The sequence below is a fragment of the Xiphophorus maculatus genome, chromosome 3, assembly GCF_002775205.1.
Source record: "Xiphophorus maculatus strain JP 163 A chromosome 3, X_maculatus-5.0-male, whole genome shotgun sequence".
NCBI classification, from domain to species: Eukaryota; Metazoa; Chordata; class Actinopteri; order Cyprinodontiformes; family Poeciliidae; genus Xiphophorus; species Xiphophorus maculatus.
Genome location: NC_036445.1, coordinates 2,427,656 through 2,455,647, shown reverse-complemented (window position 1 = coordinate 2,455,647; position 27,992 = coordinate 2,427,656). Strand labels below are relative to the sequence as shown.

The window sequence follows — 27,992 nt, the reverse complement described above, 5'->3', positions numbered from 1 at the left end:
CATGAGTTTACAGTGAATTTAAGTTCACCATAATTTTATATTTTACTGTTGTGTTTCTAAAAACTTCAGTCTGGAAAATGGAGGAATTTCGACATGAAGGATGCAGGAAGTCAGTGACACAAAATCAAAACCAAACACGCAGGTTTAGGTTGTATTAAATGTTCTAGATGTTTTATTGGTGTTGGTTTCATTTATTTGACACACAATATTTCTACAAGTTTTGTATGATGGTATTTTTTTCTTCATCAATCTCATCCCTTTCTGTGGTCTGGGATGGACCCAGCTGAGACTGCTGGTCCCCTTCGACTGGTCTCCAACACGCAAGTGTGCACAGATCCGAGCCGGACTTATCGGGATCAGGACCCGGGTCCCGTAAGAAGGGCCCCAGGCGCATGGAGTCACACTGTCGCCACTCGAACTACATCGCAGCACACTTTCACCACATCATACCTGCACACATGCCTTCATGGGGAACCTGAAGCCTTTTGGTTTGATAAACACAACCTGACACCCTGCTTTGCTGTTACACTGAAGATTAGCCTCTTGAGAAACCAGCAAAAAAACAAACAAAAAAAAAAACTGAAAACAAAGAAAATACAAAAAGAGAGACAGATCCTGACCAGTAGTGTTTATGCTCTTCATGAATGTCTCTCTTGCATTGCTTTCCAACATATTTTTTTTTATTGTCTCATTTAAATTCAGGAATAGAATTACATAGATTTCCTAGAGCACACAGAAAGATTGAGTTGATTTACCAACTTGGGGTAGAGGGGATGTACTGTAATAGTTATTAACAACGACAATGGTTCACACTGTGCACACAAACAGAGACAAATGGGGCAGGAGGGAAAGGGAGAGGAGGGCTGTGAGAGACAGAAGGGAGCAAGAGGGAGGACAGGACGCCATGAGATGTGCTTTGTTAAGCTTAAATGAGGAAAAGTTGCTCTCACACACCTTCTCTCCCATATCAGAAATAAAAAAAGACAAATAAATCATCAAAATCCCTCCTGCCCCCACATATTAAAAAAACAACAACACTGTTTGTGGAAAACAGAAGAAACGAAAAATAAAAATGGATGTAGTGAGATCGTCGGGGAGGTGACCACTCTGCGGTTCCTCCACAAACAGGAGACAGAGGCGAGAGGTGGCAGTCGAAGTGGTGGCCGGCGTTGGGATCACTCGGTGTGATCTTTTAATCTGTGTGTGATTGGAGGACAAGCAAAGGGCTGCTGGCGAGGAGAGAAAAGAGATGGGCCTACTAAAATACAGAGGGGATGGGAAAGGGAGGAGAGGAAGCTGAATGGTCCTTTTTTTGCAGAGCATAGACACTCCCTCTGTATCGTCAGCTCATTCAAATCTACATACACAATATGCAGCTGCCGTTTGGTAGATATATTGGTTTAAGTACACAGCAGTGAGAGAACACATGCAAAGAGTATCATAGGAGGTAAGGAGAAGGGGCGCAGGGCAATGTAGAAAGTTGTAAAGGTGCTTTTGCTGTTTTTAATCTTTGGGGCAGTTGTGATGGAAATTGCTTGAAAGCAGGTTTTGTCTTTAAAAGGGGGGCAGAGGGCGTCTGGAGATGAGTCTTGCCAAGGATGAAGTGAAGGGGAGAACGGATGAGTAGAAGATGTAAAGGGGCTTGAGCAAAGGTGCTCCACTGATCAATAATATGTCTCCTTCTCCACCCAACCTGCAGCACAAATAAGAAAAACACAGAGAAGTTCACACTTGACGTTATAAACATTTTAGGAAATGTGCACATGTGCATTCTTAAATGAGCAAAAAAAAACCAAAACAGGTTCATCTGAATAAATTATAGTTGAAAAGGTAATTCATTTCAGTAATTCAATTTAAAGGTGGCATGTTACTTCATTATTCGCAAATGATATGGCTCAAATGTTCATTTCTGTTCCCTTTGATAGTTATGACATAGCTAATAAAACAAAATTAAATTTTCTAGAATACTGGGATTTCATTTATAATAGAGATTTCAATACAGAAATATTTTGGCTCCACAACCATGGTAAACCAGCACTGCCTTTCACTGCCACCATCAACAAGGCAGGTACGCCATAAATGGTCAGGATTGAGAAGCAAAGCTAATTTACAAGTTTGGAGCCAGTGAGATTAAAACCTTCAACATCCTCCACAGAAAGGTGTATCCTGGTAATGCTCCAATATTCCTGTCACATTCCCTTTGTTAAGCCACTCCAGATTCAGAAATGTCAGAAATAAATCTGGACTAAGGGAAAGAGGGGTAACTCTGTGGTCCTAAAATGTAGGTAAATTTTCATTTTATCTGAAAGGCAAGGTCCTAGCAGGATCTAGAAGAAGAGTGGAAAGGCAGAACCCACAGTGTGAAGTTTCCACATTCAGTGATATTTTGGAGACCTGAACCCCGATCTATGTAGTTTGGAGTTATGATCAAGAGAAGCACAAAAGACACCAGAACCAACAAAACAGATGAAATTATCTCTGATATTAAAGCAACTTGGTCTGCACTGATCCAGTAATTCAAGCAAAAGGAGACCCAACCACGTATCGAGTGTTTATAGTACTCAGAACATGGGAATAGTTCTTCTAAGAAGTGAAAATTTTTGTCTAAGACATAATCATTAAAATAAAAACAAACACATAAAATATACATCACTTTGCATGTAATAAATCCATGTAAGACATAAGTTTCCCCTTTTTATTGAATTACTGAAATAAAGGCAAGATTTCATTGATATAATTTATTGAGATGCCCTTGTACAATGCAATGAATACTAACTATTGATCTGTTTTTTGTTTAATGTCTTTTAATATATAAATAAATAATTTAAAAAATGTGAGAAGCAAAGACTTATGACCTAATCTGGAGTGAAATGTTTTACACTAAATTCAGGAAAAAACAAAAAGAAAAGAAAAGAAAGAAAAGCTGCTGGGAAAATGGTTTTAACCTTTATCAAGAACAAACGGCAGCTTATTTTGACAACGGCTCTGCAGAACGAGACCTGCCTTTTTCTCTCCACTAAGAAACACTCCTGAACCTAAAGGACACCTTCTGGGAGGAGAGATGAACAACTGTGCTTTTGAAAAACTTGCCAAAAAACAATTTCTGCACAACTTCAATCATGTGGAGAAGAACGCAAAAATGTAAAAATGTAAATCTCATATTTTCCATACAACTAAAACCCTTAATAAGAGAAAAAACAGAGACTTACCGCCAGGGTTCCGGCGGAGGATAAGTTTTCGTACTTCATCATAAACAAAGATGAGAAAACTATATGGGAATGCACAAAACCACCAGGAAGGCCTGCAAACAAGAAATGAGTAAAGTAAAGTGAGTAAAGTAAGCAAGAAATATGTCAGGTCTTATAACAGAGCGAAACATTTATCTCTGAGACATACTTTAGAGGATACATCCTGAGAGCCACATCCATGCCAGGGCAGTAGGACAGGAAGGCAGCCAGGGCAGTTTCTTCGAACAGGCCGAAGATCAAAATCTTGTTCCTGAGCGCAGAAACGCAGCAAGCATCAGTAAGAACAATTCATGAAGACTTTTAAATATGCATATGTGTAGCTCCAGCACTCACTTCATGCCCTGCTGGAACACAGAGTTACGTCTGGTCTTGCAAATGATGAGATCGGCCCACTGCACCACCACGATGCTGACAAAGAAGGCTGTGTGACATGTATACTCGACAATCTTCCTCTGTTCGTATGTCTGTGTGAGGAAGGAGACGACAGACAGAGAGTAAGACCAGCTGGCAAAATATGAAGAAAGATACTGAAACTACAAAAGAAAAGAAAAAGACACGTACCCACTGCTGTCCATAGCTGTCTTCCAGGTCGTTGCAACTGCGGTCATCCCAGTCCAGTCGGATGCCCAACAGTCGACTGGGCAGGAAACCATTTTCAGCCAGGATGACAAAGTAGCTGAAGAAGCCTCCCAACGCCTGGATCATTCCTGTGGAGGCAGACAGGTTGACATAATGTAGACATGGTTTATGTTCAACAAGTAAGACTAAAATAAGGTTTTATTTAAATAAATAATCCATCTAAAAGAAGCATAGGTAGAATTTACAGCTTCAATAGATTTATTGATAACAAGTTTGTGTTTTCTATTTGTGCTCCAATCCCTTGATACTATCTGTATAATCCCCCTAAATACATGTTACATTAGCTGATTAGTGTTGCAGCTTTGAGAATTTTAAAAGACGATAAGATACCCAGAATATAATTAGTAGTTTATTTTTTCATTCTTGTTGACACCTTATTGTTCATGTTTTGGTCCAACAAAGATGAGTTGTTGTTTTTTAAGTCAACCAAACAATCTTTAATTTCATGTTTCAAGCAACCAAACTGAATATTTACTGATTTAATAAATGAGCAAAATCCAAGCTGTTTCAAAAAGATGGAAATAATTTAGTTCAGGATTTATTCATAGTGTTTTGTGTGAGGGGAAATTAAAACCTAACATTTTAATTTCAAAGTAAGATGTACCTTTTCACTATTAATGGTGGGAATATCACATTCAACAGGAATGAATGTGACCTTTTGTAGAATAAAGGTACTATTGTAAGTCATTTAACTGGCATTTATTCTAACCAATAAAACACAATAACATTCACTAAAGATGTTTTTCTGATAGGTACAAAGAAAAATCTAACTTTTCACAGGTTTATTTGTAAATATAGTTTATAGTAAATCACCCCATAATTTTAGTTGTCTTGATTTTTAACTTTCAAATATCATTTTGATATCATTTGAAAGTTGTTTTGATACTTCTTCAGACTATAGCTTGTATTTACATACAATGTTTGTGAATAATTGCAAGAACATTTAGGTTTAGTCTTTTTTGCACACCGATTTGTCCATAAGCGATGCTGATGAGCCTCTCATTTACAAGCTTGTCCCTGAAGGGGTTCCTGGGCTGACGCTTCATGATGTCGCTCTCAGCTGCTTCATAAGCCAAAGAAATAGCTGGAACCTATCAAAAGAAGAGTAAGAGATAACTTTCTATACTGCACAGCTGTTTCTAAGTGTATGTATATAAATTCACACTGTCTGGCTTTAATTGTTCTCACCATGTCAGTTCCCAAATCGATGCAGAGGATAGTGATGGTTCCCAGAGGCAGAGGGATGTTGGCGATGATGAAGAGCAGGAAGGGGGTAATCTCTGGGATGTTGCTGGTCAAGGTGTAGGCGATGGACTTCTTCAGGTTATCAAAGATCAACCGGCCTGATGGTGAATAAGTGGAAAAATCACATTAGACAACATTTACTTAGACTTAGACTGACTTTATTGTCATTTTGCATGCACAGGGTGTATACAGAACGAAATTTCGTTGCATACGGCTCAGGACAGTGTTTTTGAGCTTTCAATGTTGTGAGGTTACTCCAGAATAAAATAAAATACAGTATAAAATATGAATATAAATATAAATATAGAATATAAAGTGCAGGACTGACAGTAAAAAGGAAGTTACTTAGCTCTGTACATGTGCAAGGTATAAAGTGGAGACCACAATGGACATCTGGGCATAGAAATGCTAAGATGCTAAGCTATGTTCAAGATTCAGACATGGACCAAAATGCTTGGTCATATAGTCAGTACAGAAAGGAAAAACTTACAAAGTACTCTATGCTTAGTATGAATATCTGATGCAAAAGTAAACAAGGATACTTTAAGCTGAACATTGTTTTTTAAACAATTTAGAATATAGATTAAACCAAACCTGGTCAACTGAGCCCAACAACATTCTGTTTAATTGGGCCAGAATCAGATTGGTTAAAGATTAAACCACACTTGGTTGACATAATACCCAAATTATGTTATTCTTCATCAATTTATATATTTTATTCATAAAGACTTCCCATCAGATTATGTTTTTTTGAAATCGAATTTTCCACCGTCTTCCATTATTTAAGGTTTCCATTATCAACACTTTATCGATCTCATCTCAGTCCTCTCCACTGGGCCTTCCCACCTTCTTCCACTCCGGTGACAATGGAGGCAAAGTTGTCATCCAATAAGATCATGTCTGCAGCCTGTTTGGACACATCGGAGCCTGAGATTCCCATGGCAACACCGATGTCGGCCTTTTTCAGAGCAGGAGAGTCATTCACACCATCACCTGTCACAGCGACAATGGCACCCTGAGATAGATGGAGAAAAGGCATGAGATGCTGAGATGATCTACCAAAGGAACGGCTTTTTATTTTAGAAACAGTCAAACTCAAACATTCTGAAAAGCCTTAATAGTTTAAGTATTATTTATAATAAATATTATATTATTTTTTAAGGTATAAATAAGATTATGTTTGACAGGTTGAATTTGTTTTTTGATGTAAACTGTTTAAATTATCTACTTTATTTCAATTGAAATGCAACTGAAAATAGGTATTTTATTTAACTGTATCCTTTTGTCTAGAGATGCCCATTTACTGGATATCTAGCACCACCTGCTGGTGAACAAGTATAACATGTCGGACAGACTACCGTAATTCCACGCAGTACCATGTTTCTTATAAGACTCTTCATTAAAACAATGTCAAAATGTCTCAACCTGTCTCTGGCATCCCTCCACAATGATGAGTTTCTGCTGTGGGGAGGTCCGAGCGAACACGATCTCTGTGTGATTCCTCAGGATGTCGTCCATCTGGTCCTGAGACAAGTCCTTCAGGTCCGAGCCATGAATCACACAAGCTTTGGCATCCCTGAATATAAATAGTAAAAGCTTAAGCTTTGTGGAAACACTGGTATGCAAGTGTTTTTTATTCGTCGTTGTGTATTATGTGTCTTTGTTTTTTATGTCTATGTGGATAATGAGTTTGTTGAATAAATAAATAAATAAATCAAAAATGCATCATTCAAGTTGTGCTTTCACTAAAAGGTCTGTCCTTGTCTTCTGTGCATATCAGACAGCAAATGTTTACCTTGGGTTGACCTGAGCAACAGGTATGTTGAGACGAGCTGCGATGTCCTCCACTGTCTCGTTTCCCTCTGAGATGATGCCCACTCCCTTGGCAATGGCTTTGGCTGTGATTGGGTGGTCACCAGTGACCATAATGACCTACAACAAGAACCAATTTAATATTGTATCCATCCTTAAAATGTATACAATGCAATGGTTTGGTATAACTCACCTTGATACCAGCGGATCTGCATTTCCCCACTGCGTCTGGCACAGCAGCACGAGGAGGATCGATCATGGACATTAGGCCAACGAAGCAAAGGTTCTCCGTCTGGAAGTTAACATCATCTGTGTCGAAGGCAAAACCTTTGGGGTACTGGTCTTCTGGCAGGAGAAAGTGACAGAAACCTGCAGGGGAAAGCCAAATGCTACTAGTTATAATAAATTTTTCTTCTCTGTCTTTTTCTGTAATATTCTAGAAATGATCGTAAATTTAAAATTTCTTGATTTGACAATGGACTGATTTTAGAAAAGTGCAAACTATTCTTTGAGCACTACTGTTGACTTCAACAACATGTCAATAAAATCCACATTTTCTCCTGCTGAACATTATTACTGCATTGCCATATGTAATCTATCTTCACCAGTACAGATTCTCACCCAGTACACGCTCTCCCAGTCCTCCCAGCTCCATGTATGCACTCTGGAAAGCCTCCTTCAACTCCTCATCCATAGGCTGCTCTTTGCCCTGAATCACGATGGTAGAACAACGGTCTAGGATCCTTTCAGGGGCGCCCTTCATCACCAGCAGGTAGCGGTTGTCATTGGGATCCTCTGTCTCATGTATTGAAAGCTGAATGACAAAAATTAATATTGAGATAAATCCTGTTGCATAAGGTATCCAGTCCCTTTCAAAAGTATTCATTCCCCTGAACTTTTCCATAATTTGTTGTGTTGCAAACACAAACTTCACAAAGCAAAGTGGTAAATATAAGTGTTGCGTAAATTTGCCTCTTCTGAACTACACTCCTCAATAAAATCTAGAGGAATCAATTGCCTTCAGAAGTCACATAATTCATAAAACGTGACCCTGTGTGTGTAATTAATCTCAATATAAATACAGCCATTCTTCAAACAACGTTTGTGCAGTGAAAACCTAATCTTGCACATAGATCTGAAAACACCATCTCCAGAATGAAGCATGGTGGTGGAACCATTATGCTTTGAGAATGTTTCTCATTAGGAGGATCAGGGAAGTTGATCTGACTTCATGGAAAGCTGGACGGAGCTAAATATTGAGCTACATCTGAGTGGAAACATGGGACTATGGAGGAAGTTCAGCTTCCAGCAGGACAAAATCCATAAACATACAACAAGAGCTAAATTTCAGGCTTAGGTCAAAGCATAATTATGTGTAAAATTGGCCTAGTCAAAGCCCCCCAAAATCCACAGTACTTTATGTGGATCTAAAATCTACTTAAAGTAAAATAAACTGGAGATCAAAGGGTATGAATACTTTAGAAATGCATTGATAATTCAGTTTAACTAAAAAAAGCAAATTACTTGATTTTGTTAATTTATTACAAGTAATCAAATTGAGTTTAACCAAGTAAATATTCAAGTTTTGTTAAGGTGTCATGTTAAACAAACATAAATAGAATAAGTTTGACAAACTCAATTCAATTACATGAAGCAAATTAATTACATTTTTTTCTAAGTTGGAGCACCATTCTCTCTTTTTTAGAGTGTAATAAAAGTTGTCCATAGGCATCTACTGTATATTGAGGAAAATACCCACCTGGTATTTGTTGGTGGAGTTGAAGGGGATCTCGGCCACTTTCTTGTTCTTGTCCCTCATCAGCCTGACGGAGCCGCAGGACAGCTCGATACATTTCAGCAGAGCCGACTCCGAGGCGTCTCCGGCCACGTCTCGCTTCAGGATGGACACGGAGTCTTGGCCGGCTTTGAACTGCGCACGGTTACACAGAGCAGCAATACGGGACAGAGCCTGCCATGTTGCTGAGCTCTTGTCGAAAGAAGCACCTGAGGGAAGGACGGGAAGGACGGGTTTAAGCTGTGCAACATGTTTTAAATGCCTGCGCCGTCTGTGCCACATGCCCTTTCCTCTCTAACCTGACTGATCCTCGGTGGTGTCAGCCTCATGGATCTGGTTGTCGAACCACATGTGGGCTACAGTCATCCTGTTCTGGGTCAGGGTGCCTGTCTTGTCAGAGCAGATGGTGGAGGTGGAGCCCAAGGTTTCCACAGCTTCCAAGTTCTTAACCAGGCAGTTCTTCTTCGCCATACGCTTGGCAGTCAGAGTCAGACACACCTGCAGGCACACAGACATAATGTTAACTTTCACTTTATTTACTTACAATACGTGAATCCAGAACCTCTGGTCCCTTACAGTGACAGTGGCCAGCAGTCCCTCAGGCACATTAGCCACAATGATGCCAATAAGGAAGATGACAGCCTCCAGCCAGCTGTAACCCAGGATGATGGCCAGGATGAAAAAGGTCACGCCCAGGAAGACGGCCACACCCGTGATGATGTGGATGAAGTGTTCGATCTCCTTGGCAATGGGGGTTTTGCCGGTGTCCAAACCGGAGGCCAGAGTAGCAATGCGACCCATGACTGTGCGATCTCCAGTGTAGATGACAATACCACGTGCTGTGCCTGGTTAGACAAAAAAACAAGACAACTTGTTGGACTGAGCAACATGGAACCACATAATACATACTGTAAATGACAAAAGTCATATCAGGGATCTCCACTTAAATTGTGCTTTTTCCTTAAGTTTTCAGAGGCAACAATAGAGTCCTTTAAAAATATTGGTGCACCTGGTAAAGTCATGTATGAACACCTTGAAATAAATGATTGCAATGGAGATTATTTAATGCCAATATGTTGCTTTTTACTGTCGTTTTACTTTTTTCTCCTCTTGCCAACAGTAAAAAATAAACCTGGGCCATCATTCAGATTTAATGGTCACAGGTCCAGTTTGAATGCAGAAGTGTCTAAACATTTAACCATGTGGGTCAAAATTATTCAAAAGTACTCATAGGTAACAAAATTGTAATTTATTTCAAATTTTAAAATACCAAATTTTATTGTTAATTAATTTTTATTTATTAGACTTAGACTGACTTTATTATCATTTTGTATGCACAAGGTGTATACAGAACGAAATTTCGTTGCATACGGCTCAGGACAATGTTTTGAGCTTTCAATGTTGTGAGGTTACTCCAGAATATACCTATAATATATACCTATTAAGGTATATATACCTATACCTATTAAACAAAAAAATAATATGTAATAATACAATTTTAATAAAACTAATAAACAAAATTGATTGGTAAATTATTGTAAAAATGTTTGTAAAATAAAATGAAAAACCTTCAAACTTCCTACATTTCCAGGTTAATTTGTGTTTTCTTTTGTTAAAAATGTTTGTTTGTCCTCAGCAACAAAATCTTTATATAGGTCTCTGTTTCTTTAAGGCCTTGTCATATTTATCCAAGTTTAATGAAAATGTGCTCCCATGTCTGCTTCTGAGTACAAGTCGCAGGATGTTTGCGGTCTTATTACTATAAAATTAAAATGATAACAAACATAAACAGGGTAAATATAAAATACAAAAACTTTGTGATGTCTAAAACCTTTTCCATTTTAAGAAGCTCTTAACTTGTCAGCGTCTTTCTTGAAAGGATATGCATCAGTGAAAACCTCTTTTTTTTTTAAGTGTCCCTGTGCACCATCCGCCTGTACAGAAGGGCAGCATTTATCCAACTTTTGAATACTGATCACTTGCTGCACTAACTTATTAAGAGGGCCAAAGATAGTCCACAGGCCACACTTTGGAAACCTTGTATTATATATTTTAATAATTTAATTGACTCTTAATACAGGCAAATTTAGGTGAACAGCTATTTTCTTGCAACCAATTTCATCAACTGCAAAGATCAACACACATTTGCTTGACACATTCTTCTGTCTTTCCCATTTTGAAGCGTCCATACAAGAAATGACCCTCTGTATCCCTGTATGTTTATGTCTGACATTCTGATCAACTTGAAAAGTAAAACAGAAATGTGACACTGCATTGATTTAATAGTGAAATAATTATTTTCCCTGATTGAGAAGGATTTCTATTCCTTAGAGGACATAATGTTCTCAAATTAAAGACCAGATTTTGTAATGTTTTTTGCATGAGGTTACAGCTGCCAATAATTGTGGAGGTTGCTACAGTATAGATGTGAAGAATAAGATAATATGTAGATCATTATTCACTGCCAGTACCTTCCACACAGTTGGTGGAGAAGAAAGCAATGTTGCGGGTCTCCAGAGGGTTGTCATGGGTGCAGTCAGGTGACCTGCTTTGTGGTTCTGATTCTCCTGTCAAGGAGGAGTTATCCACCTGTCGGAAAGAACAGAAATAGACTTTTTAAAAATTAATCAAACTATAAAATACACTAAAACTGATATAATTTCAACTGTTGCACCGGTTTGTGTCTGTGTCTGTACCTTACAGCCATGAGCAGAAATCACCCTGATGTCAGCAGGGATCCTGTCTCCTCCTTTCACTTCAATCAGATCTCCAGCCACAACTTCTTCAGCGTTGATCTGCACCTTCTCACCCTCACGGATCACCAGCGCTTGCTGCAGGGACACAGGGTGGAGAATACATGAACATTTTAATAAATTGATTGTGAGGAGCTAAAGTTGGTTTGAGAGCTGGAAGGCTCAAATTAAACCTTAAAATTAAACATTAACTGTAGCTTGGAAACTGTAGGATTTCCAAGTGTTAATTTTGTTTTGTAAATCAATTCATGCAATGGGTTAAAGGTTTTTAAAGCACATTCTGTATCAATTTCCAGATATACTGTATTTCACATGAATTTCTATTGAAACACAATGTTGTCACCATTATGTAATGGGAATATTTTTCATCCGGAGGAACAAGGAAGATCGAGCGAGATGACAAGAACTAAATTTAAGGCTATTTCAGTAACGGCAGGTTCAGTTTAATCACTGACACGAGACCAAAAAGCGGAAAAGTTGTCCTGTTTTATTTTGAATAAGTTTGAATTGATGAAAACTATCACTAGGTTTGACAACAAAATAAACTTGTGATTTGATGAACAGAAATAAAAGGATGTTATCTAAATATTAATAAATGTAAAAATCCATCCAATTTTTCAGAAATCTTTAATTTTGTCATCCATAGTTTGCTATTCCACTTTTCTTATGATCCAGGCCAATATAATATAATTTTCCCATACTCAGCAGAAACTCTGCCAAAACAAACATTTTTGCACCTCTCACAATAACAGCTTGTATGTTTCAAATTTGACAAGAAAAATTAAAACGTTTCCTATATTTCCTGCATGCTTACCTGTGGCACCATGTTCTTAAAAGACTCCATGATTTTGGAGCTCTTGGCCTCTTGGAAGTATGAGAAGCAACCAGTGATGACGACTACGGCTGTGAGCACAATACCTAGGTACAACTGTGGCAGAGAAGAGACAGAGAAACAGGTTAGCATCTGCACAGGTGTGAAGAGCAAAGCTGCAGTGCGTGACACTAAAATCAATTAGTCAAGGTGTTATTTTTATTTGCTTCTTCAGATTCCTGAATGTGACGGATGAGCTAATGAGGTGTAGCTGCTCCATATGTGGATGTGTTCGCTCACATTGTCGCCTGCAGGGTCGTCCTCTGTGGCTGCCTGGATGGCGTAGGCTAAAAAGCAGAGAATGGCGCCGATCCACAGCAGGATGGAGAACCCACCAAACAGCTGGCGACAGAACTTGACCCACTCCGGGGTGGTGGGCGGAGGGGTGAGAGCGTTGGGGCCATCTCGGATCAGAATCTCTGCTGCCTTGGCATTGGTCAGTCCCTTGACAGAGAAGTGAAGACGGATACATGTCAACATCAGGGTGAACTGATTATAAAACACATAATCTTACTGATTTTATAGTGAAAATTAGGTCTGTATTTATTTTTGACTTCTCTAATCTAAACCAGGTTAAAATCATACAGACCCAAATATATACACATATGTGCAACCTATATGTTTGTATGCAAGCCTGTTATCAAGCTGGAGAGAAGCCGCTAATATCCAGTTTCTGAAATGAAATGGACCTTAGCCCCATTGCTAGACATGCATAATTTAAATGCATGTCTGTGCCTGGAAATAAACCAATTTACATTAACTTTATGTCAAGTAGAGTAGTTGAGTATCCAGGCAGGATTTTGTCAGAAGCCTGTTAATGGCTACAAACAGTATAGTTAAGATGTAACTTGTTAAGAGATAATGAACCAGTGGGGATAAATATATATATTTGAGCTTGTGCATACAATTATGACCCCTTACAGATTAGAGAAAAGTACTTTTATTTTAGACTCCCAAGGCTAATTTTTAATGTTATCTTATAGTAATTTAACCCTAAAATTAGAAATTTATCATAAAATAGTTACATTACAGTGGATGGAAACCTTACATTTTCTGTCTGTGTACCCGTATTTCTTGCATTTCTTGCATTTCTTGAGCATTTCTGCTGCCACCTTGTGGTGAACCATGAAAACATGACTCACCTGGACCATATCAGCCTGGAATTTTCTGCATACTTCCTCTACAGACATCTTATGTTCCGTCTGCGAAAAAAACACACAAAACAAAACAAAGACACAAAGAAACAAGCAAAAACACATATTAATACATTGTGATGTCAGAAATCCTGTGCTTTGTAATCATTTATCCATGCAATATTAAGCAGATAAAGTCCTGAACAATAATAAATCTATGCCATGTAAAGCGTTTCTGTATTTGTAAAGCAAATACTGAGTAAAATATAAAATATTTATAATGGTACTCCATGCATGCAGTTCACCTGAGAGATTAGAGTCTCAAGGCAGCCAGGTATGGCAGCCCTGTTGTCTGTTTCTTGAGCTGAAATGTGGAGTCAAACTCACAGCATCCTGATAAAAAGTCAAACCCCTCTAATGGGCAAAGCATCACCCTTTAGGCTTATTTACAATGATTTCTTCTTGCCAAAGAAAATACCTTCACCAAAGGCATGGAGTATTTAAAAATAATAATAATAATAGTTTAAAAATAACCCAATTGACAGGTTACAAAGTGAAATAATTTACAATATATTTAGCTATAAAACATAAAAATAGAAGGTTTTACTCACAATGGGCACTTCCTTCTTCAGGTCATCCATGTCCTTGCCCCCCTTCTTCTTCTTGGGGGATCGGTCATCTTTGTCCTGTGTGGTGGCAACGCGGTAACTGTCTGAACGTCCATACTACAGACACACACACATGTTTTACACATGCCCTCGGACTACACTGAGGAGAAAGCCTTTGTGTTTGAGTTTAGCAGCTTTCAAATAAACCGAAGAACTCGACACATGGAGAATCTTTTCTATTTTTCTAGGAGTATCTATCATTCACAAACTGCACCAGAAATTAGGGATGATTGATCTTTTTCTATATGTTTAAATACTCCATGAACTATGTTATAGCCTAGTGAGGTGGCCTTGAGAGGTTAAGTAATCTCAGTTAATGAGGAAAGTAAAAGATTAAAAAACATTAATATAAACAAAGGCTATTCAAAGTAAAAACCAAAGGCTTATGCCTGAACATACCACTATTAAAACCACACTGTAAAGTCACATCAAAGCCTTAATCTGTTGTCTCTGCCAGACCCATCTGGCATCCACTGATCAAATGCTCTGACAAACATAACGCCCAGATGGACACACCACCACCTAATAGAGTGAAAATGGTTTAACCTGCTCCTTTTTATTTAATTATAAAGCAGCAAGCCAGGAGGACATCAGAGGAAGGCAGAGCACAATTCAAGGCTGCAGGCCAATCAAAGCACTTCTTCTTATGTTTGAATATGCTTTATAATATTAGAGCAGAGCCCTTAGAGACACTTTGTTATCAAGATTAGTAAATATAAACCCGCAGGACAAAAATCAGACACATTATTTTATTTTACAACTAATTTTTACCTATTTATCCAGGCGGATCAATTTAGACCTAACCTTACCAACACGCAGCTGAAAAGGAAGACACAAAAAACTATTCTACACCTAATTTTAATTGAAAGTAGCAATAAAAAAAATAACAAAAAGAACAAACAGAAAAGATTAAAGTGCACAGCAAGTGTAGTGACAAATTAAAAGTACTTGGCTTAATGCAGATAACTACATTTTTATACATGGAACAGCATTTTGCAAAAATCTTGATCATCTTGAGACTGAAACTGTGGCCCATTCTTCTTTGCACAATAACTAATGACTAATAAGGGATGGACAGAGTATTTAGCAGTTAGACATGGACTATAATGGGGTAATACATGAATAGGCTTTAGTCTAAGAGATTCTATTCTAGCCCTGGGTTTAGATTCATACACACTTCTCCATCCCAGGGGTTTTCATCCAGCATTTCCTTTTCTAAAGTCTGACAGGCTTCCCAATCCCTGTTTTAGAAAAGTATCCTCGCATGATCCTGCCACTATCATGTTTGGAATTGGAATGATTTGTTTAGTGTGATGAGCAGTCTAATTAATTGAACTTGGCGCCCTCTAACGGTGAATCTTGGAAGGAACCTTATCAAACAACAGCTAACTTCCATTACCTTCAGAATAAAAAGCAGATTTGATCTTTAAGGTAAATCTTCAATGTGTGTTTATTTTTAAAATGTGCCGGTCTTATAGGTATAGAAGGGGGGAGCGTAGTATGAATAATGATCTGAAATTTTTCCTCTGTGTTGATCGACTTGCCCAAATAAACCGCACCAAACCAAACACACCTGCACTGGAACAAAGAGAAACTGCATCTCCCATTTGAATTGTAATTGTTCTGCCATTGTGCAACCCCTCTGAAATAAAACCCCTGTGTTATGCATTTTTTTATTATTTTCTTTGGGTTCCAAAACCTGCCTCTCAGGTTTCGCTCCCCATGTACAGAGTTTTTATGATACCGTATATGCACGACAATTCTCACTTAATTAAGCGGCCCCATTGTGTTGCTCAACGACCACTTCTGAGCTGGGAACAAACAATAAAACCCTTTGTTTGAGCTTGTCGGGCGGGGAGCAGCATGTCAGCGGGAGGGAGACCGTTTGACCTGACTGCAAAAGGTACACACACTCATATGCAAACACACAGAGTAACAAGAGAGCAGGTAAGCAAATCTCTCACTGCAGCATGTGGAGGCAGGCCTGGTGATGAAGAGGCTGCACACAGAGAGACTGGTGTAGTGGAAAAGTACTGCTGCCAAACCCCACTGAGACAGGTCACAGGTGTGTGAGCATGTGCCCAGAGTAGAATGGAGGTGGGTGGAGATGTGCTGACACAGGTACATGTGTGTTATAATCTATGTGGGATATTATCTGTTTGAGAACAGGATTGTTGCACAGTAAGTCATGCAACATTGTGTTTAAGAGTAATTCAACGCTTCAGCTTCAGTAATGGGACTAGCAGGTGTGTTTCTGCCTTTTTATTGTTCTACCTTGTTTTTCCATAAACAATAAATGAACACTACAAACCGTCCTTTCAGCAGCCTACCTGCTCCTGTATGTGATAAAGCTGATGGAGACACAGATATCTAAAAGCCACATGAGCTTACACAGACCGGCCCGAACAACAGAAGAGATTTGAAAGGGAGAGTGACGGATGTGACGGAAGTGGATGACAGACAGGCACATGGAAGAGGAGACATCAGTGGGAGGTGAGAGGAAAGCAGGTGAAGAGAGAGTTGGGGGGAGAGCACCAGGAGGTGTGGGTGTTGCCACCCGTCTTTCAGAATCTAATTAAATATTGAGTGTTTTGACACACACTGACGGCACTCTAACAGATCTCAACATCATGGACTGCTAATAAACCATATTTTCATTTCAGGTTATGCGTGCCTGAAGGTGTTATTTACAAATAAGAGTGAGGGTGTATTCATGAGCCTGAATCATAGAGAGAGGAAACGTGGCCAGCTTATCCTCGTCAGTTTACTGAGTAAAATAGTTGGACAGTGACTGTGTGATTGGCAAAGAGGAAATATCAGAGAAGACATTTAGCAACATGAACAATAAACTGTGTATATATGCAGCTCTGGAAAAAAATTAAAAGACCACTTAAAATGATCAGTTCTCTGATTTTACTTTTAATAGGTATATGTTTGAGTAAAATGAATATTATACTTTTATTTTATGAACTACTGACAACATGTTTCAAAATTCCAAGCAAAACTGTATTATTTATTTGCAGAAAATGAGAAATGGTCAAAATAACGAAAAAGATGCAGTGCTTTCAGACCTCAAATAGTGTAAAGAAAACAGGTTCATATTCACTTAGAAACAACAATACTAATGTTTTAACTCAGGAATCAATATTTGGTAAAATAACCATGACGTTTTCAGTGGGGTTCAGTGCAGTGGGCTCTTCATTTTTATGAGCATATACTCATCTTTATATGTCTTGCAAAAGTTCTCATATTTTTTTACATTACATCAACAATCCTTGTTGTATTTTATTGGGATTTTATGTAATAAAAGACAAAAAGTATTGTAAATTTATGAGGTGTACTTGTATGGGATGTAAAATTTCAAGCTTTCACATCAATTCTCATTTGGATTTCGGTCCAGGTTTTAACTAGGCCATTTTAACATCGGAATTTGATCTAAACTTATCTCCGTAGCCTCAGTTGTATGTTTAGAGTCATTGTCCTGCTGGAAGAAGAAGCCTCAAACTGTCCCCACAGTGTGATGCTGCCATCACCATGCTCTATCCAATTTTAATGAGTTTATGCTGACAATGTAACAATGTTTCTCCACAATCAAGTAGGCTGGAAAGAAACTTTTTCTTGTATTTGTCCATACAGATCAGTGTGTAAAAAACACAAGTTGACAGTTTTCATCCTTTCCAAAGAGCAGATTCCCTACAGGATGATACTGCCACCACCATTTTTCACTGATGGAAGTATGTGTGCAGTTTTAGATTTTCTCCACACAGTGTTTTCCATGCAGGCCAAAAAGTCTGATTTTGTTTTTAGATGTACCAGATTAAAGGGGGTAAGATCCAAATACACTTCACGTTTTAGATTTATATATATATATAAAAAAAAAAAACATAATGTAAATATTTTTCTCCCACTTTATGCACTATTCTGTGTTTGTGATCTCTGTAAAACACATTAAAGTTTGTGGTTGTAACGTAACAAAACGGGGAAAAGGTCAGAGTACAGAACGCTTTTGCAAGCACAGTAAAAAAGGATATGCCTCTTGTTATCCATATTTTGTGTTTATCTATTCTCACTGCTCCTGTCTGTGTGTTTCTGTGGAGCTATCCAGCTGTCTTCAACATCTCTGAGTAATTCAATGAGCCCCCTCTGTCCTGAGGAAGGAAACAGAGACTTGTGGCTGAAATTACATACACTCACTCCCCCACGAGCACAGAGCAAAAACAGAATGATGGACACGCTTATCAATTACATTATTGCGAAACAGCAAAATCTTGCTGCTTTTTTGTAGATTACAGAAGGATAGCCAACATCCAGAGACATTTTAACTCATTAAAATGCACTTAAAATATCAATAACTTGATTAAGCGGCTGCTTCAATGTTTGTTTTCAATTGATTCCTAAATGATTCTGCAAAGCCACTGATGAGAGCATGTTAGGAGAGCCGGTTACCATGGTGAGCTGGCATGGTGACAGAGCTCGGCAGTGGCCTGGTACTCTGAGGATCCCCTGATGTTATCCTGGATGAGGAATAACTGATGCATCTATAACTGGACACTGGATCCGCTGCTGTTTGTTTAAGGCCACTGATGGATTTCAAGAACTGCTCTGCATTTTTTAATGCGCTTATGTCTGTATGCGCCTGTGTTAGCAGAGGTGAGTCACTGAATTGGCTACAATGTGTTAGAGCAACTTCTACACACACTGCGGCAGTAGGAGGAAGAGGAAGATGTGGAAGGGACAAAACAGGCACATTATTATGGCTCAATAAAGTAATGAGATAATGAAATGTTTAGTACCTTCAAAACATGATGTTCCAAATTTTATTTTCTTTGTGTCTTAAATTGCGTCTTCTTTCTTTAAACCTTAAGTAGTGCACATAAACGTGACACTGAAATCTAGTGAAGGTTTTGGTCTGTGGCTGCACATTGGGTACTCACCAGGTAGGTGCGGCACAATCAAGTCAAGCATGCTAAAGACCTCAGGTTGGAACATGCCAACTAATTATGGCTTAAACTGAAAAAAGGAGGTTGTTTTCTGAAGTTCCTTTTTTACTGCACATGATTCGGACTTTGCATCAAACAAAATTAGGTTTGCAAGTTCCCACAGATGTAAGAATGGCCCTGTGGAGGCATTCTGTTTCAGTGTGTTGACGTCAAAAGGGGAAGTGGTATTAAGCTAAAAAAAACACAAAGAGCAACACTTCTCTTTCTGCATTTTTTATTGTGCAATCAGCAGCGTCAACTTACATTCAGAGCCTTTTGAGTTGTTCACGTTTGTCAAGCTGTTACTGCTAGCTTCTGTTACCTTCTAGGCTTTTGTTGGGATTTTATTTGATAGACCAGTGCAAAGTAGTGAGTAATTACTAAGTGAAAAAAGTGAAAGAATAATGGTACCTTTGTACAGATAGTCTCCATAAACTGCACATTTCAAGTCTTTCCAAAATCAAAAATGTAAAAAGTGTGGAGTATAAATGTATTTAACTTGATCCTCTCCCCAACCAGTCCTTTGTGTTTTATCTGTAACAGGTCTGCACATCAGCAAACCGATTATTGTATCTCTGATCTTTGCAAAATAACTTAAGCTCAGTCAGGCGAAGAACATTTTTGCCACAAATGACTCTCAGTTGGGCTTTGATCTGGACTTTGACTAGGCCATTCAAACACATGAACATGGTTAGATCCAAACCCTTCTATTACTTGATGGATGGTGAACCTCTGCCATGGTTGCAGTCTCTAACAGGTGTTCCCCCAGGATTGTCCTGCCAGTCTAAAGTATTTCTGTACCACGATGCTGCCGCCACCAGGTAACAACATAGGGATGCTAAATTAAGGGTGATTTATAGTGTTTGTTTTCCTTCACATACATTTATGTATGCATGCCCAAAAATATTTGGACTCTTATCAGGCCAGAGAACTTCCTTCAACATGTTGAAGGAAGTATAAATAATGCTGCTGCTTATTTATTAATGTTCTCAAACCACTGAAGCTCTCAGAAAACAACTCTAGTGCTGATATCAGAGTAAAGAGGAAGACCAAATTGTTCATGTTTTCATTTGTAAAGGATTTATGCATTTCTATCCTTCGAACTTCAGAATTATGCTCTACTTTCTGTTTGCCTATCAGATAAAGTTGTTGGTTGTAACATAACAAAATGAAAAAAGTTCAATCTACATATGATTATAAATGCTCTTACATGGCAGTGTGAAAATTAACTGTACTTCCCACTCTACCGTTTCTGCTTCTCTGCTTTGTTACATGAAACCAATATCATAATGTCAGTCAACGGACCTCAGATAAATGAACAGGAAATATGATGAATATCTTCCCTTTGTTTTAAAGACAGTAATTTTTCATGAGCTTTCACTTGGTGACTTTACAACACAATGAGTGAAACTAAAACCAAAGGCACATAACTGGATACTTCTTTCTTAGCATCTTAAAAGGTAACTAGAGGTGGACATTTGATCCAATCTGGGTTATCTCTCCACTATGTTCTGTCCAGGGGGAATGTGAAGGACCTCGACCTCCAGTCTGCGTCATTGTTCAGCTGAAATATGCATAAAGCTGAGAAGCTCTGTGACTCAAAAGAGCACATTTACATCTCCAGGATGGCCTTTATTTTTAATATGTACTCATGAAGTAATGAAATAAAAACCTTGTTAGTCTTACAGTTCTTGGTCATAAACAAGGATTGTTAAATTTGCTTGCCCTCTTTAATTACTATGCCATATTAAATTTGTAGATTTTTCTTTCTTTGTTTAATTTTGTCCTGTGGTAATGATACACACGTTAATCAAACTAAAGGCTTTATTGAGAAATACCATCTTAGTAATCATATGATTGAGTATTTGTAGTGGTATAAGTAAAGGCTTATAGGTTTAATTGTTAGAGCCATGTTAATTATAAATGGCAAAGTTACCAGTGTACCCTTCAGGTTCATGTTACTAGATTGTTCCTGTCCTTCACATGGACAATCTAATGAAAAACAGCAAAGCAGCATATAATACATGCTGTTATTGGACTGAATATCAAATATTACAACAGCTGAGGGTAAATTTGCTATTCATTTATCACTGATTATGTTTTTGTGCAACCTTGCAAAGTCATTGGGCCATCTGCTGGTTCTTGCAGCAGGACGGAGGGCTCTGGGCCAAAGAAGGGGGGCTCAGGCTGGAGAACAAGGGACCTGACTACTGGGATTTAGCATTCTGAATGCAGCACTGGATTAGCCCAATGTGTGCTTCTCCCTCTCCACTGTTGCTGCTTTGCACACCCAGGAAAAAGAAAGCTTTTTAAAATCTTCACATTTACCTGAGAGAAGTGAGCTTGTCTGAGGCTTGGTAAAATCAATGGTTTTACCCAGTAAAGTGAATGCTTTCACTCAAGCTTTGTGAAAATTAGTCAATTGCACCAGTCTGATTTGATAAAATAACATTTGTGACCGATAAATATTTAATGCAACACAATGTAGATGCTTATAAAAGCAGACAGAAAATCTCAACCTCTAAACCCTGCAGACACAAAGAGAGATTAACTCTCTTTAGCTTTAAATCATCTCCCTTGTGTTCACTCTAAAGATAAAAAAATAAACAAAAAGTAACAAAGTCAAACACAACTGAAACTGAAAATCCCTTCTTAAGCCACAACCCATTTCATCCCCTCTTTTCTATTTCGCTTCCTGCAGCCCATCTGTGTGTCCTGTCACCATCTTCATCTGATCACGCAACAAAAACGACGGTGTAGCTGTGTGACTTGATCAAGCCCAGTAAGTAGAACTCTGCATCACTTCAACTGGATTGGATTAGCATTGTAAATCTTGCTTCCCGTCTTGTGCAGGGAGCATTTTGACTCACTCTGAGAGAGAGTAATTGTAGGACTGGGTGGTAGAAAAGAGCTACACATATGTTCATACACACCTACTCACACACACAGAAGCTAACACCAATTAATTTTAGGGTTAAAGGATGTATATGTAAAGGAATACACCTCTTAATTTTGACCTTTCATCTCCAGAACCTCTTTGCTTGTCAATTCGATTCTACAACTTGGTCAAAGAGACTATTAGTTCAGCCATTAGATTACCTTCCTCAAAAATGAATTATGTATTTTTCAAACTTTCCAAATTGTGCTGCTATGCAACTCATTATTGCCATGACAACAGTCACTGCTGACACTCTACTAAACACAAGTCAGGATGCCACAAAGGAAGTCCACATTTGGCTCAATAACATTTCCTGCCCAGTTAAATTGTTGCAATATTTACACCAAATGTCTGCTTCTGATTGTTTGAGCAGCAGTAGTCATCCTCGAAGAGCAAAATGAGGAAGCGCTGTGGTTCTGGGGCCCAACGTGCAGACATGTTTTGTCCAGGAAAGAAGGAACAAATATATGTTTGCATGTATGCAAATCTATTTATGAATGAAGTTCTACAAGCCACCAACTTGTTGGGGTCATTTCTATCTACAGCAGGGCTGAAATGATTAATCAAATCTCTTATTGAAATAATTGACAATTAATTTCGTAATTGATTAATCATTAACTGGAGTATACAGACTCAAAAAGGACCTTTTGCTGAAAGAACAACACATTCAGAGCAGCCATTAAACTGCTAATGTTGTTGCACTTTTAGCAATAAAATGTTTATTTTCTTATTTTCTTTTAAAAAGTTGTTGAATTTGTTGTTAATTTGCATCTTTTAATGTATTTATAGTATTGTATAAAAAAAGCATAAATAGCTAAATGAAAAATCTTCAGCCATTTATTTTATCATACTAATCCATTAATTTTTCTACCATTGTTTCTTTCTCTTTTAGACTAAATTGAAGTCAAAACCCAGAATTAGGGTATAAAATATCTTTTCTTTAGTCTGTTAGGCAACTCCAAAATTCTTCATCAGCTTTAATTAATAAAGCTTGGACACTGCTTTAATGTTTATCACCTATCCATTGTCGTCTATTGATTAAATGTGTTGTACTTTCTCAGTTCATTCATAAGACCGGTCAGACTGACTAAATTTATTAAAGCAGCTGATATTCACTACATATTTACAATGTTGAAAAATCCAACAGACAAGACATTAAAACAAATGAAACAATCCAATGAAAGAATTCACTATTCAGTGTTAATCTTCAAACTGTGCATTGTGTCTGTGCAGTGCTGCCCATTGTGCCTTGATTTACTCGTATAGGGACACATTCATCTCCAGGACAACGCCTTGAAATGTTGTCAATGTCATGTTGCTGTAGTCAGGCAACCTACCCCTCTTGAAGCACTCTCTTTATGGGAGACCATCAGCATGTTAAGTTGGAAACTTTTGGCCATATCAATCACTAAGTCTAATATAATCTTGTTTTAAAGTAATGTCTTAAAGAGACAACTTGACCTTTAGAGGAAAGATGGTTTAACTTCTGTGTTTTATGGGAAAAGTAGCCTGCAAGTTACAGAAGTGGACCTTTGGATGATTACAGTGGATGTTGGGTTAAGTTTAAAGTTACAGACCTGCCTCTCATGGCAGCTGAATTCCCATTTATTAATGTGAAAGTGTTGACTAAAGTTACTTAATTCTGGCTCAAAAACATTCACTTTAATTGAATTCTTCCTCCATTTTGTATTTTTGCACATCTGGTCGTGATGTTGTGTGCATTTTCCAGGACAGAAAGTAACTGCCTGCCACCAGAGATGTAGGGACTTGCATCAACATCCTATGGGGACATTTTGTGCCAGGGTAGACAAACAGTATGTACAGTAATTTTTAAATATATATTATTTACTTACTGTATAACATTTCCCTGCAGGGAATCATATTTATAAATGGATTTTGATATGGGTCTTTTATTGTCATTATTTATCCTAATAGTTCATAAAAATACCCAACTAACAAGAGAAATAAACACTTCCATTTCAAAAAATGAAATGGAAGTGGGCAAAACAGGCTACCAATTTGGGTTAACTACTGTAAAAGGTTGTTTAGTCAAAAACTGACTTTAATCTCAGTTAAAGCAACAACAAAAAACTAACAAAAACAAAAACAAGCAGTTAATATAAGTCCGCAAATGCTAATCAGGCCTTGTGACTAAAGTTCAGCTACTCTGAATGAATGAAAGTTTTCTACACGTTTCTCATCTATTCTCTTGTTTGGGTGTTTCTGAGAGAACAACAATAGTTTACTTGACAATTTGGATCATTGCTTCCCTCACAGCACAGAAGAATTGTCAAGAGGTAATGATCAGCTAATCGGAAGTAAATCTTGGTTTAACAACGGAATTGAATTGCAGGAGGAGATATCTTACATGACCAAATATGGATGTGTGTTACAGTATAGGAGAGAGAGAATTTAGAAAGTCTTAGCAATTACATTAGCCACAGAACTTGGATTGGTAATTTGAAAGATAGAAAAAAAGGAATTATTTTGATAAACCAGATTTTATTTAGGGAAATCTGTTCTTATTGTGACTAATTTAAGGGTTCATTGTGGTTAAATCCCTGAATCCAGCTGACCATCTGAAGGGGCAGGAGAGCAAAAAGCATAATGAATATGAGCATCAAGGGATATTTTCATTTGTACTAGTCTTTGCATCAAACTAGGGTGTAGCTGAAGCAATGAAGCACAGATGTGACCTTTCAGGACTATTGATTTTTTTAAGCCAAAAGGAGATGTAGCTCCTTTAGCTGCATGAGAGAAATCAGAATGTTCCTGAGTGGTGCTCGTCTTTTTTGCTTCCTATTGAGCAGCAGCTGTCATGTTGCTTAAATCGAAGGAGCCTATTGACCTTAACTGAATCCCTGGACACATGCAGGGGAACCACATCGTATATGAACCTTTCTTTCTGCTGGTTTCTACATCGTGAGGGACTAACCAGCCACCGCAAAGCATCATGCAGCAGGTGCAGCTCTCTGCACCAAACTGAGGGCTGCGCCTCTGCAGCAGCAGCAGCCACACAGCTCCTTCACTACCTTTAGAAAAGCATAATGTCTCCTCTTTCCTGCACACGCCCTAGTGGTACAAAAATAAATGCACACACTGTCCTAGAAACCTTTATATCCCATATCTTACAAAGGACTTAATGTCACACTGCTCTCAGGCAGTATGACCTCCTGACAAACACGGTGACATCCTATTTTTTCTATCCTTGCTCATCAACCCTTACCACCCAGACCCACACCGCCTTCTGCTACCCATCTGTCTCCTCTGCCCCTGATAACCAATCCCACCCGCTGCAGCAGAGGGAAACACAAGACACGGTAATGTGAGCTTCAGGTCATTATCCCGTAACAGGATATACAGTCAAGCAGCCCTCCCCCTCTCCTCGTCCATACTCAGTAGCCATTGCTTTAACTCCTTGTTTCTCTCTTTAAAATGCAGCCACCACCTCGCTGTCCTTCCTCCTGTTCTCTCATCAGCGCCCCCCAACCACCACCATCTGAATCACGTGTCTGAAGGTGAACAGCAGCAGTCGATCCAGCCATGAAGCCCTTGATGCACATCTCATTTTATATTTCTCCTATACAGCAAACAATTTCAGACTCTGTAAGGCAAAAAGCTGCAACAGTGAAGGGATGAAAAGGAACAGCGTGCAAGACAAGGAGGCGGAGTCAGAGAGTGAAAATCCTTTTCTGAAGGGATGCTTGCTAAAATTAGAAATATCTATAAATGTCTTCCTTGTGTTCTTGACACATGTTAAAGCTTTTTTTCTCTCTATACAGCATCAGTGCTGTCCCTTTTGTGCGTGGCTCCTGGTTCCAGCCTATCACAGCTCTTTGCAGGGAATTTCCACGGCACAAGCCCCGCCCCTTCTTTGACGCAGAAAGCGGCGTCACAAGCGATGCCCCCTGCGGCCTTGTGGAAGGACAGCCGCTGCACAGTGCGCCAAGAGGACATTCTTGAAGGAAAGAGGAAAGAAGCGTGAAGGGAAAAATGGAAATCTGGGCATTTAATGGTAAGATTTCTAGATCCTCTATCCATCTTTTCTCCCCAGCGTTCAGGGTCACCTCAGCATCCTTCACAGATCTTTGCTATTTGCTCTTCTAATTACTGGCTTCCATAATGCCAACCCCTGGAGGAACACACTGTGCCCCAAAGGATAACTTATTCCCCTTCACACCACATACAGCCACAACCAAACGTCCCCACATCAGTACATAGTACGTGCGTAAGCACTTTCTGTTCCCTCGTCTCTTTTTGACGCAGTGACCGCAAAAGCAGCACATTTTAGAAGGGAAAGAGGCTCACACGGGCCCATAAATCCTCTCCCGCCGCCTTGAAGATCCGTCTGCATGCACGCCGCCGCATCATTCATCCCCGCGTGCCGCTGCATCAGATTAAAAATTACAACCAGCATCAACAAATGGTGATGAAGCAAAAAAAAAAAAAAATGCGCAAAACCGGCTATTATTTCACATGCAGCTCACAGTTGGTGATTTTCCACCAGGGTTCGCAAATTCACCTATTGATTCATTCACTGGTACGGCTATGACAAGTTTAACCAAGATGGGGGGTTAAAGATGCGCGCATGAAGATGTGGAGACCAGATCGCGTCGTCTCATTATTCTTCACCAGAGAGTGTGACCATTACTGGCGATTATAGAGTTCCAATGTTATGTCACAAATTAAAGGAGAAATAAGCTGGTGAGACACTTATTCCTGGTAACCGCATTATGACGCACGGGCCATTAGGGTGTCTTCGGCTGACAGCATCCAGTGGAAAGGACGCGTCCTCAGCGCTAAATGCCTTCCAATGGCACAGAAGCAGCTGCGTAGAGCCGGAGAGGAGGAGAAGAAGAAGATGAAGAGGGGGAGGAGAAAGGTGGATTCAATGTGCTCTGTCATCACAAAGGAAGAGCTGAATAAGTATGTGAATATAACACCTGAATATAACATTATTAAACCACGATGGGCGCAGATAACACGTGCCATTCCGCCCTAACCCCCCCCCCCCCCCCCCCCCCCAACACAAGAGCAATCTGGAGGAATAAACCGATTAGGGCCTACTGGCTCGCAAGGTTACGGTCACTGCAAAACGAGACACTTAACAAGACAACCTTCCTTCTCCAATGCATTATGCATCAGATTTAAACTCAGCCGAACCTTTAAACCTGACGCAGAGGTGAAAACCCAACTGAGCGGTTCTGATCTGACAGGAGCTTCTGGCCGCATCAGTTTGTCGCAGTATAGAGAGAGCTGGGTAAAACACAGTTCCGCATTAGAGTCAATGTCACTCAGACACAGAGGCTGCACAGGAAATCCAAATGACATCAAGGCTCATTTATTTCAAAATATACCAGTAAAGGTAAGAGACCACCCCTCGGTTTTCAGGCCACTTCGACTGGGCTACAACGCAGTTAAGAAAGTTGGAAATGGTGTGTCTTACCCCCATGTTGGCGCAATTATTCTTCTTCTCTCAGGTGATGCACCGCTTGAGAGGTGTCAGCCCCTCACGTTGAATTAGTCAGTGTATGAATGCCTCGCCTTGAAAAGCAGAACAGTGTAAGCGCAGTTGTTTAGCTTTAAACACACAGTAGAGAGGATATCTGCAGTCTAGGCTGAACAGTTGGGATAAAGAGAGGCTCAAACCTTTTTTAAAAAAGGTCAGGCTGCCCTCTTTCTCCTGTAAGACGTCTTTCTTTCTTTTTTCTTTTTTTTTCAGATGAAATGTCGCGGTCTCAAGCGGAGCATCACGCGTGGAACCCGCTCCTTCCTCTGCTCTCTGATACTTGCGGTGAAAAGGACCCGGCAAGAAAAAAACCTGCTACCTCCCCAGGACTCGATGCTCTTCCGCGGCTCTGCCGGCTGCCGCAGTACTCCCCGTTCTTCCAGGTTGCACCACTCCGCCGGG

At 39.2% G+C, this 27,992-nt stretch overlaps 1 protein-coding gene across 2 annotated transcripts; it reads right to left on the bottom strand.

Moving 5' to 3' along the window:
- Nucleotides 1–143: 143 nt before the first annotated feature.
- Nucleotides 144–27,992, bottom strand: LOC102231053 (sodium/potassium-transporting ATPase subunit alpha-3). Of its 2 annotated transcripts, none has more exons than XM_023331379.1 (23): nucleotides 27,731–27,992; nucleotides 27,528–27,625; nucleotides 14,108–14,221; nucleotides 13,506–13,565; nucleotides 12,604–12,807; nucleotides 12,307–12,420; nucleotides 11,436–11,570; nucleotides 11,211–11,328; nucleotides 9,316–9,584; nucleotides 9,039–9,237; nucleotides 8,704–8,948; nucleotides 7,566–7,758; nucleotides 7,138–7,313; nucleotides 6,928–7,064; nucleotides 6,558–6,708; nucleotides 5,979–6,147; nucleotides 5,076–5,230; nucleotides 4,855–4,978; nucleotides 3,810–3,955; nucleotides 3,582–3,712; nucleotides 3,397–3,498; nucleotides 3,210–3,301; nucleotides 144–1,693 (listed from the first exon to the last, which is right to left on the bottom strand). In XM_023331379.1, exons 2-23 carry the CDS (start codon nucleotides 27,531–27,533, stop codon nucleotides 1,665–1,667), a joined length of 3,069 nt encoding a protein of 1,022 aa, XP_023187147.1. In that variant the 5' UTR covers nucleotides 27,534–27,625; nucleotides 27,731–27,992; the 3' UTR covers nucleotides 144–1,664. The 2 variants fall into 2 exon arrangements, with proteins under 2 accessions (XP_023187147.1, XP_005798792.1); XM_005798735.2 differs by having other exon boundaries at nucleotides 14,108–14,182.